The sequence below is a fragment of the Quercus lobata genome, chromosome 5, assembly GCF_001633185.2.
Source record: "Quercus lobata isolate SW786 chromosome 5, ValleyOak3.0 Primary Assembly, whole genome shotgun sequence".
Lineage (NCBI taxonomy): Eukaryota > Viridiplantae > Streptophyta > Magnoliopsida > Fagales > Fagaceae > Quercus > Quercus lobata.
Window position 1 is genome coordinate 71,612,921 of NC_044908.1, and position 12,370 is coordinate 71,625,290.

The window sequence follows — 12,370 nt, forward strand, 5'->3', positions numbered from 1 at the left end:
TAAAGGATGATAGCCACCAATAGAGAAGTTGGCCTTTTCATTGGTGAGAGCAGCAAGGAAGCTCAAACCCTACTTCCAAGCTCATGTCATCAACTTCTTGTCAGATCATCCGCTCAAGAAGACCATGAATAAGCTAGAAGCAACTGGATGACTGATCTAGTGGGCAGTTGAACTCAGTGAGTTTGACGTGAGGTATCGACCAAGTGAAGCAATAAAGGCCCAGGCGCTTGTGGACTTCATTGTAGAGTTTACTCCGGCACATGACCAGCAGAATGAAAACAAAAGGGCAAGAGAATGGATCATCCATGTGGATGGTTCATCTATCCAACATGTAGGAGGAGTTGAAGTAATCTTACAGTCACCCAAGGGAGATCTTCTAGAATATGCATTCCGTCTACAGTTCCAGACAACCAACAATGAAGCTGAGTATAAAGCCCTCATCATAGGCTTGGATTTGGCTAAGGTATTAGAAGCCGAACCAGTAGTCGTCCAAGGAGATTCACAGTTTATCATAGGACTAGTGAATGGAACGTGCAAAGCCAAGGAGGAGTGAATGAAGAAATATTTGAGCAAAGTCAAGCATTACATCAAAGGCTTTACAACAACATAGTTCCACTAGATCCTAAGGGAAGAAAACACGAAAGCTGACAACTTAGCTAGAGTAGCCTTTACAAATGACTTGATTGACAATCAGATCAAAGTCCAGTACATTCCGAGCATAGACGTTCTCAAGGTACAACAAATAGAAGAGGAAGCTAACTGGAATACGCAAATTGTGTCTTACCTCAAGGACGGGCTACTCCCTGCTGATAAGGACGAGGCTCGGAAGCTAAGGGTCAGAGTAGCAAAATTTGTTCTCATGGATGAAGTACTATATAAAAGGAGTTTTTCTTAGCCCTACCTGAGATGCTTAATTCTGAATGAGTCCAACTACATCATGAGAGATGTACATGAAGGAGCTTGTGGAAACCACTCGGGAGCAAGATCACTCGTCCATAAAATTGTTCGCACAGGATACTATTGGCCATCAATGCAAGCAGACACCAAGTCCTATGTCAAAGCATGAGACAAATGCCAACACTACAACAACGTGCCTAGACAACCATCGGAGTACCTTACCCTAATGATAGCCCCTTGGCCCTTTGTTCAATAGGGACTTGACATCTTTGATCCTTTTCTAATAGGAACCAGGCAAATGAAGTTCCTAGTGGTAGGGATTGATTACTTCACCAAATTGGTGGAAGTGAAAACCTTGGCAAAGATCACTGAGGAAAATGTCAAAAGCTTTGTTTGGAAGAACATCATATGCCGCTTTGGGATTCCTAGGGTGCTTATTGTAGACCAGTGACAGAGTCAGGATTTCAATTCAGAGGGGGCAAGATTTAAAGACTATTTTTAAAAAGGAAAAAACAAAAAAAAATTGTATAAGAATTCATTTAGAACTTGATTTGGACTCATTATTATACTCAGGATTTTCCATATTTTCAATTAATTAAAAATATATATTTCATATCAAAACAAAAATAACCAATTTATAGTTACAGAAAATTAAAGTAAGAGATTAATCTAATTACATAAAATTTAGATATCTAATTTGATTCCTTAAAATTTAGATATCTAATGTTGTATACATGTCTATTGCTTTGATTGCTTTTAAATAAAATCTACAATTCAAATTTTTTGTTCTCTATTCTTCAAAGTATTTAAATTTGGGTTTGTAGTAGAAACCTAGACCTAGATTTTAAAATTGAAATGTCTAAGAGATGGAGGAGTGAGAAGATAGTGGAGGTTTAGGGTCTGAAACTATAGTACAATTAAGGACATTAGTTAGTTTTTTTATTTTTTATTTTTATTTTTTTATATATATATAATTATTTGTATAAAATATTAAAATATAAGACCTACCATCAATTGAAAATTTATGAAATAAAAAAGAAAATAAAGTTGGGATAAACATTCCAAGAATGGTAGTGACATGCTTAAATCTGGGACTTGATAAAAGTTTATTTTTAAAACCAAAATGATGTAGCATGTGTTAACAGTGGCGTCAATCCTTTAATTGTTGTGTAACTTTTTTAGCTTTTCTTTTTTGGTAACAGAGCTATTTTAGGGATTGCATTTTGTTTTTTTCTTTATATCAGAGGGGGCAAACAGGTTAAACATTTAATAGAGTTTTTGCTCACTTCTGCAAGATGTTACTATGAACTTTTTTTGGGTGGAGTAAGAGGGGGCAAGTGCCCCCCCTCCACCCCCACTGACTCCGCCCCGTTTCAGACAATGGATGAAAGTTCAACAACACACCTTTAGAGAATTTTGTGAACAACTTGAAATTAGGAATCATTACTTCTCACCCTTCCACCCGCAAGTAAATGGGCAAGTAGAAGTTTCAAACCGATCCTTGCTCAAGATCATTAAGACTCGGCTTGAGGGAGCAAAGGGGATATGGCCCGATGAGTTACCTAGCATCCTTTGGGCGTATAGGACGATGGTGAGGACTCCACAAGAGAGACTCCATTTATGTTGGCATATGGAAATGATGCAGTGATACCTGCAAAGGTTGGATTAACCAACTTCAGGGTGGCCCACTATAAGGATGAAGAAAGTGAGAATTAGCTCCGTCTAAGCCTTAATCTTATAGACGAGGTGAGGGCGGCACGTTACAAGAACTTGATGACCAAGCACCATGATGTGTTGGTCAAGCCTAGGCAATTCAACATTAGAGACCACATCTTAAAAAGGGTGTCCCTAACCACTAAGGATCTTGCTCATGGAAAGTTGGGATCCAATTAGGAAGGACCATACAAAGTTGTCAACTACAAAAGATAAGAAACATACTACCTAGAGGCCCTAGATGGATGAAGGCTGGAGCATCCATGGAATGTGGAGCATCTAAGGAAGTACTACCAGTGAAGACTCGTCGAAAAGGTTATCATGGACGACCTTAGCTCCTCCAGACTATTGGTTACTACTAGTAGTCTATCTATGTTATCTTTCAACACTTATGTTTCCTCACAGTATTTTATGTTTTCTAATATTTGAATTCCCTAAAAATCACAAGTTACTTGCATGTGCAACTCTTGTGGATATTAGTATGTTATGTACAAAGTTCCTAGTTTGAATATAAAGTAGTTTTGATTTTCCACTTAAGTGTTTTTGAAATCCTTTACAAAATCAAAAGTCCACAAAAAAGGCTAAAAGTCATAGATGAATAAAGTTAGAGTACAGGGATATCAAAAAGACTTTCCAAGCCTAATCTAACCAAAGTACTTGAACCCTCCAAGTTCCAGCTCCTAACGAACTTCACTGAGTCATATCTTCACTAGTTCTTCGAATCCTGAAATTAGCTCCAATTGCATCCACCAAAGAATGGCTTCATCTAATGCTTCCCATGTGCACCAAAACAACTCACGACACTCAAATTGGGTGAGGAATGTGTTTGGGATAAAAACCTCTCAAAGAGTATGGAATTAGAGAGGAAGGAGTAAAGGAAAATTAAGAGAAATGTGTAAAGGATTGTAGGTGTACAATCTCTAACTCTCAAATGGATTTCTAGAGTTTTCTCTCTAAAATTCTCCTTACAATTTCATGGGTAATGTGGGCTTATATAGTGTTGGTAAAAAAATGAGGAAAGCACACAAAATAGGCTAGTAGTGCAATTCGCGGGTCATCTCGCGAGTTGGCCAAGTCGGGAGATGACTTTTCTACTTCCAGCATGTGCTTCTCACATGACCTTTCGTGAGTCAATCGCGAGCAAGTCGCGAGTTGCTCTGTTCTTTACAATTCTTCACCAATTTCACACACTAACCCATTACATTGAATCCCACAAACATACAAGGAAATGATTGAAAAAATACAATCAAATTTGACATGGAATTAAAGCCAACATAACATAATTAAAAATCACAACTTTACAATCTCCACCTTTGGCTATTTTGTGACAAAACCCCTAAATAGACTCTAGATTTAAATGTGAGTTTGGGAACAAAGGCAAGACTCACTCACACTTAACTCTAAAATCTGTGAAGAACTTGTAACACATATACCTATAGCCTGAAACACTTGCACACAACAAATAAGCTCATTAAAATTGAGACAAGTAGAAATCAAGACAAGTACATACCAATTGAATTATAATAATAGCATAACTTGATCAAACAAGAACAGTCATTAAGAAATGACTGCAATGAACATTTATCAAGTAAATGAACATCCAGACACGCAAACAATTAAGTGCATAGCAAAAACTAATTGCATGTCCAACAAAAGTATGATGCAATAAAGAGAACTAAAGCAAGAAGGCAATAACAAAACTAAATGTGTCATAAAGGCTATATAAACCTAGTGCGAAAGTACTAAAGAAAACCAAGTTTTAAACTAAAGTACTGAAAGCTTAAATAAAGCAATGTAAATAAAGAAACTAGCTCTAGGAAGATTTCTACTCCCCCTCAAGCTAAAACTACTTCCCCTTTTAGACTGGAATGGCCAAAGTTGCTACTCATCTAGATCCATGTCTATGAAGTGATCGGAGAGATAGGTAATCTATTGTTGGAGTGGTTGGCATGCTCATCAATGGACCTTTGCATGTGGTCCAATCTAGCAAAAATTTGATCAAGTCGATCCGGAGCCTAAGCCTGAGCCTGTGTTTATGGTTGTAGTTGTGGTAGGGAAGGAAGAATGTCATCTGGACCAAGTGTAAACCGATCAATCTCCTCATCGGTGTCACCACCTATAGTTGTAGAGGCCTCACCTTGTGACTTCTTCCCTTTTGGTCCTTTATCAAATCCCAGAAGATGATATCTACTCCTAATCATAGTTGCTGATGAAATAGGATCTTCCCTCTTCATAAAAACCCAGCTAGTTGGAAACTTGACTCTATTTTCAATAAGAAAACTCATGATCAAGCTTGCAAACGCTAGAGTCATTCAGACCTTCTTCTTCTTAACACATTGGCAAGCAAATGGTAGATGTGTGCACAAATGTTAATGTCCCTTCCTTTGTATAAATCATGAAGGAACAAAGATCTTGGTTGGGACAATGTTGTCAAATTTCTAACCAGATACAAGTTGAAGATCATGATGTATGCAAGTGCTCTGACTTCTAGAGTAAAATCAACTGTATGCATGGTCTAAATAGTAGAACGTTCTTGTCTACCACCAAGATCCGTTACTGCTTCTGCAATCCTTGTCCTCCTCTCATTATAAGGTAGAGATGACTCCAAAACTACTATATGAGATTGAAGCAGATTTTGGATTGATGCAGGGGAAATTGTGAACTCTGTTCCTCTTACCCAATAGTCTATCAAACAAGCATTCACAACCGCATTCGAGAAGAACTCTTGAACTAATGGTTCACACACATCCCCAAAGCCAATGAGAAGGGGAGTCCATGTGCTCTCCCTAAACACTTCTAGAATGAAGGTATGAGATAGTGACTCAAGATTGACTTCTCTCTCTACAATGAACATAGCCTCCTTGTAGAAGTCAGTGAATGCGGAGTAAGCATCTCCATTCCTAAACCTTTAAGCATCATAGCTTACATGCAGGTGCTTAGTAGATTGATTTGCGGTGGTTTTCTACCTAGGATCCACTTACATAAACAAATAATAACCAACAAACTATACAACAAAGCCAACAAAATTGATTAAATGCAATTTAGTACAAAAACAAAGCAAAACACTCTAAAATCTAAGTTAAAAGAGCATAAGCAAGGAAAAATGACATGATACAGATGCTAGATAGACAAAATGAAACAAAATCATGAAGAATAGCATGACACATCAAGGGTGATAGGGTGTGTGCACCAAGGGCAAGCACACAAAATAGGCTAGCAATGCATCACGCGAGTTGGCCAAGTTGTGAGATGCCTTCAGGCACTTGACTCTTTAACTTCCAGCATGTACTTCTCATGTGACCTTTTGCGGGTTGTCCACTCACGAGTTAGTCGCGAGTTGCTCTGTTCTTTATAGTTTCTTCACCAATTTCACACAGTAACCCATTACATTGAATCTCACAAAAATACAGGGAAATGATTGAAAAAATACAATCAAATTTGACATGAAATTAAAGCCAACAACAACATAATTGAAAATCACAATTTTACAAAAATTAACTCTAATTTTTTAGGATTAGGTTGAGATGAGACTTGTGAACACCAAGGGTGAGCATTACATGTTTCAATTCCATATGAAGGATTTGTGGATGCCTAGATGAACGTCACTATGTAACTTGTGCCAAGGGGACATGATGGGTATAATAAAGGGTGAAGAGCATTGTTAACAAAAGAAAGTTTTAATTTTCACATGAATGTATATCCCAAAAATTTATATGCATCGTGTCGTAATTGGTTCATATTTAGTCTCGTATAGTGACTAAGGTCTTTACGCAAAACCTTCAAGAATGGTGGCTTGAAGGAAGTACACACACAAAAATTAGCATAGGTAAACAAATAGTTTGTTGTGTAAGATTTAAGTCGTAGGTTTCGGTATGGGTGTGGGTTGTGTCCCCAACCACAAGATCTTGAGATGTCTCAATACCTATGTTGTTCACTTGAATAATAGTTAGTTAAGTAGTCGTCTGGTGTATACTATAAAAGTCGTATATTGTGAAGGGTTTGATTAGTATAGAGTAGTGAGAAAAGGGTGCGGAAAAATTAGCTACACCGATATGTAAGTTTCATATATAAGAGTTAGCATAATACAATGATACATGCTAGCTGCCGGAGGGAACGCCATTAATTATATTGCGGTCAATAGGGACATGTTATTATACATTATGATAAACACACCATAATATGGTGCACCCTCACGAATATAATTCTCTATTTCGTAAATTATGTTGCTTTTTTGTTAAAAAATTCACATGTGAGTGGTGTGATTGGTCAAGTTGTGTAGTCTCACATTACTAATGAGTAGTTAATATAATATACAGGAACACACTTAACCTAAAAGTGTTTCGGTTAAGTGATGTCCTTATATGTTATATTAACCTCTCAATCGGAGTCTTTGTATGGTGTTCTCTCCCCAACATTCATAGGTGTAGTTTATGTGGAGATACACATCCTTTGGGCTTTGGATAAGATTAAGGGTGTGCATTAAACTCACTAACCCGACAAAATTGACCCAACCCTACCCTACATCTTGAGTTGGTTTTTTGTGGATTGGTGGGTTGGGTTGGGTTAGAATATTATTTAAACCTTGAGTCAGACCAAATTCACATCGATAGTTTTTTCAACACATCTGACCTAATCCAACCCCCCATATGTATAAAATTTCTTTTATCACATTTTTTTTTTTAATCTTTGAGTCTGATTTATTTTGATATTTTGAGAATTAGTTTTGAATAACTTAGAAATTTGAAATACTATAATTTAAGCATATTATATGAATTGTAATAATTTATTGAAAAAAAATGTTTATATAATTGATGAAAACTCATTTTCTTACAAGGTATAAAATTTACAAGGTATAAAATATGAATGCATAACCCATCAACCCAATCCAACCCATGTTGGGTTGAATTGGGTTGAGAATTTCTCAACCTAACAAGGTTAGGTTGGGTTGGATTGAAAAAAGCCTCCAACCTGACCCAACCCAATCCATACACACTCCTAAATAAGATATATATATATATATATATATATATATATATATTCACCAATGGAAATGTCCATTCCTATGGGATATGTTATTTTTTTTTATAAATACAAGGACTCTCATTTTATTTGGACATCTAATTCTCTCTACAATTACAAAATTTTATGCCCTTGATAACCACTAGAATGGAATTGTCATCCACATTTTTAGTTGGCCAAATGGAAAAGTGGGAGGATAGAAAATGAAGAGAGGTGGAAAAGTGGGAGGATAGAAGAGATTTTAGTTTCCCTTGTTTGTATTTGATTGGAGGGGTGGAAAAGTGGTGGAGTGGAAAAAAAAATTTTGGTTGAGAAGAAAAATGGGAGGATAAAAAATAGAGTTTGTATAGATTTACTTATACAACCTTATTAAAAAATTATGTCCAATTTGAAAAAAAAAAAAAGAAAAAAGAAAAAAGAAAGAAAGAAGGAGTTAACAACAAAAAGAAAAAGCATGCCTAGTACAAAAGAAAAAAATTTAAAAAAATAAAAAAATAAAAAAACAACAACAACAACGCCTAGTTAAACAATAAGAAAAAAAGAGAAAAAATCCCAACCAAACCAAAAAAGACAAAAAGAGAAGCATGTATCAACCCCCCCCCCCCCCAAAAATAAATAAATAAATAAATAAAGGACCAACACCAAAGAAAAAGCAAATAAGAAGAAAAATAAATAAAACACAAAAACAAAGAATGGATTAGCAAAGAAAAACAAGTCTAAAAAGTAACGTTTGGGAGGGACAACTGTGTCCAAAACACAACCTCTCTTTTTCTCTCTAATTTTCTCCCTAATCTAGGGGTAAAACATTTTGGTGGGCCTGGGGAGAAAACACCCTAGCTCCACTACTTTTTTTTTTCTTCCTCCCCCCCAGCCAAACACTCACTAAAAATGCTTTCTCTCCACTTTTTTCTTATCAATTTTCCATCCTCCCTAAAATCCCTCCAAACAATCATACCTTGATTTAGGGCCAAAAAAATTGATTACCATCTATAGGTTTTATCTTTCGTCATATACTTTGAGTTATTAACTATGCCTTTCCCTCAAATATTTGTGCTTATATTCCTCTTTTTTATCCTATTAGAGACATGCTTCTAATCAATACTCTCTTCTTTTTTTTCCTTTTTCTTTTTTCTAATGCAAATACAGCAATTTCTAGAAAATATTATGCCTTGTGGAAGGACATGTATCATGCCATGTTGAAGGTCATAGCAAAAGGTATGATCTTATTTTCCTTTATGTGTCTGAATAGTATATATATTATAAGAGTTTTGATGAATGAATAATTGCAAAGGAATAAGCTAATCTATATATACAAAGGAATAAGCTACTAACTGCCTAACTAACTTTCTTATCTATCCGAATCTTCCCTCCAAAATTGGTTATGAACAACACACCAATCACAAAACTACACATGTCCGTAACTAATATAAAGCTAACTAAAACACATCCTAAACCACAAGTAGCACAACAAGCAGTAAGTCTAAAAACTACAGTCATTTATGCAGAAGCTAATAGCAGTCTTCCTTCCAATGCTCTGTTTTTGCAGCTTTAGTCCAAGTTTGATCTCAAATTCCTTACTAACTTGATTTCAATTACTTAGACTTACTTTCATCAACCTGGCCCTTTTGATTCTCCCCCTCAAGAGGAAGAGGGGAATGTATATTCACCATTGCCCAGTAGAGAAGAAAATTGTTGTGACCCTAATGCCTTTGTTAAAAGATCTTCCACTTGAGACTTGGTTCTAGCATGCAATAATCTTATCACTTTGGCCTATACTTTATCCCCGACAATATGACAATCTATCTTAATGTGTTTTGTCCTCTCATGGAAAATAGGATTGGCCCCAATATGCATTGTTGCTTGACTGTTATTGAAGAGCAAAGCTGCTTTAGAATGAGTCAGTTGAATATGTTTGAGAAAGCTTAACAACCATACAATCTCACATACTGCCACAACCATTGCCCTGTATTTTGATTCTGCAGAAGACCTAGACACACTCTGTTGCTTCTTGGATTTTTAGGAAACTAAAGAATTCCTAAGAAAAACACAATATCTTGTGGTTGATCTTTGAGTATCAAGGCATGTAGCCCAATCTGCATCAGCAAATGCTTTAATGTGGAGCTCTAACTGACTTGAGCACAATAATCCCTGACCAAGAGTGCCTTTGATGTACTGCAAGATTCTATTTGCAGCTTGTGAATGTGGTAATCTAGGCTTAGCCATGAATTGACTTAGCCTATGAATAGAAAAGGTGATATCTGGTCTTGTAATGGCCAAATAGAGTAATCTGCCAATCAATCTTCTATATGTGTGAGGATTATTCAATTCCTTTCCTTCATATTTGTTTAGCTTTAGATTCTGATCCATAGGCATTTTTGCTAGCTTGCAACCCAACATACCTGCATCCTCCAAAAGCTCAAGAGCATACTTTCTTTGACAAAGATTTATCGCTTCCTTAGACCTTGCCACTTCCAGGCCTAGAAAGAACTTCAAATCCCCTAAATACTTAAGCATGAATTGTCTATCTAGCAACACTTTGAGATTTGCCACAACTTGCACATTGTCACTAGCTATAAGGACATCATCCACATAAACAATTAATGCCACAAAAACTTTAGAATTATTCCTTACAAACAGTGAGTAATTTGCCTTGGATTGATGAAAACCCAACTGAATCAAAGCTTGAGAAAACTTTGAAAACCACGGTCTAGAAGCTTGTTTCAGACCATACAATGACTTGTTAAGTTTGCAAACAACCTCCCCATTGCTATGAAAGCCTAGTGGCAAAACCATGTAAACCTCTTCCTCAAGATCCCTATGCAAAAAAGTATTGTTCACATCAAGTTGAGATAAGTTCCACCCTTTCATAGTAGCCACTGCAAGCAAAGTTTTAACAGAAACCATCTTGGCAACTGGTGAAAAGGTTTCTGTATAGTCCAGCCCCTCTCCCTAGGTGCCCTTAGCAACCAACTTGTTCTTATACCTTTCTATAGAGCCATCAGCCATATGTTTAATTTTTATAGACCCACTTGCAGCCTATAGGCTTCTTGTGAGCAGGTAAGAAAGTAAGGGACAAAGTATTGTTTGCTTCCAAAGCAGCAACTTCAGTTGCCATAGCATTTCTCCACTTAGGGTCTTTAACAACTTGGACATAGGAAGTAGGTTCCACTTCAGAAGAAATGGAATTGCAAATGTGTTTATGATGTGGGGAAAGGTGAGAGTAAGACAGAAAATTATGGAGAGGATGAGCAATACCTTTCTTAGGAATTGATGGAATAGCATGTGCAGATGAACCAGTGACTTGATTGCAATGATAAGACTGCAAGTAAGAAGGTTTGTGTGAAACCCTAGTAGACCTTCTAAGAACCTGAGGTGGTGCATTAGGTTGAGCAACAGCCTGTGGAACATGATGCATATCAAAGGGAACAACTTGAGTGATAGATTAAACATCAGTTGAAGCACTAGATGGATTAATAGAAGGAATGGCTTGGGAATCAACATGAGATGTAGGAATAGAAGCAATCTTAGCTGTCCCAAAAGCAGATTGGTCTAAGCTAGAGTGAATTTCCTAAGGTAAAGCAGATTTAGGTGAGCTATCAGCATCATCATCAGAATCTAAGTCTACGTCAAGAGTAAAATGTTGATCATTAAAGAAATTTTCATGATAAATTGGAGAGTTATGGAATGGAGAAATAAGAGTGGTAGTAAGATCAGGATTAGAACGAGAAGAATCTAAAGAGATAGATGGACACACAAGATCAGAAGAAATGAAGGGAAAAATATGTTCAAGGAAAACAACATCCCTAGAAATAAGGACTTTTATAGAGTTGAGATTAAGGAGTTTGTACCCTTTAGTGGCAAGAGGATAACCAAGGAGAACACAAGCTTGAGCTCTTGGTTGAAATTTATCTCTATAAACAGATATGGTTGATACATAACACAAGCATCCAAACACTCTAAAATGACTATAGGAAGGCTTAGAATGGAAAAGAAGTTCAAAAGGAGTTTTATTTTGCAATACTAGAGAAGGCAACCTGTTGATAATATGGTTTGTAGTAAGAATGCAATCTCCCCAATAACATGAATACACATTAGATTGAAGTTTTAAAGCTCTTGCAATAGACAAAAGGTGTTGATGTTTCCGGTCCACCACAGAGTTCTGTTGAGGAGTGTAAACACAGCTCTTTTGATGGATTATACCATGAGCATTATAAAAATCAACAATAGCAAATCCTTGTCCATTATTTGACCTAATAGACTTGATGTTAGTCTTAAATTGAGTTTGAATGATGTTAGTCTTAAATTGAGTTTGAATGATTTTGTAAAAGGAAATAAGAATGCTTCTAACATCATATTTTTCTTTCAACATATAAACCTAAGTACTTCTAGTAGCATCATCAACAATGGACAAGAAATATCTAAAACCTTCATGTGTTTGGAACAAAATAAGGCCCCTAGATATCAACATGCACAAGATCAAAAGGAGAAGCATATAAATTATTATTAAATGGGAAAGGCAATCTATTTTGCTTTGCCAATGGACAAATGTGGCAAACATCAGTACAAGAATTGAAATCAACACATAGAGTATCTTGTAAAGATCTCAACTTATTTATTGAAGGATGACCTAACCTAAAATGCCAAACTTTAGGCAAACTAATCACAGAATTGATAGAAAAAGAAGAAAGGTGAGCAAACTTGTGTTTGATGAAGTAGTCTGTCAAGGATGAAGGATTGATGC

At 36.2% G+C, this 12,370-nt stretch overlaps 1 protein-coding gene across 1 annotated transcript in view; it reads left to right on the forward strand.

The window, feature by feature from the left end:
- The window catches only part of LOC115989472, a 59,128-nt gene that overhangs the window by 19,940 nt on the left and 26,818 nt on the right, over window positions 1–12,370 (forward strand). The window contains exon 4 of the mRNA XM_031113157.1: window positions 8,776–8,844. Within this exon, the coding sequence (XP_030969017.1) occupies window positions 8,776–8,844 (69 nt within the window). The remainder of the gene's footprint in view (window positions 1–8,775; window positions 8,845–12,370) is intronic.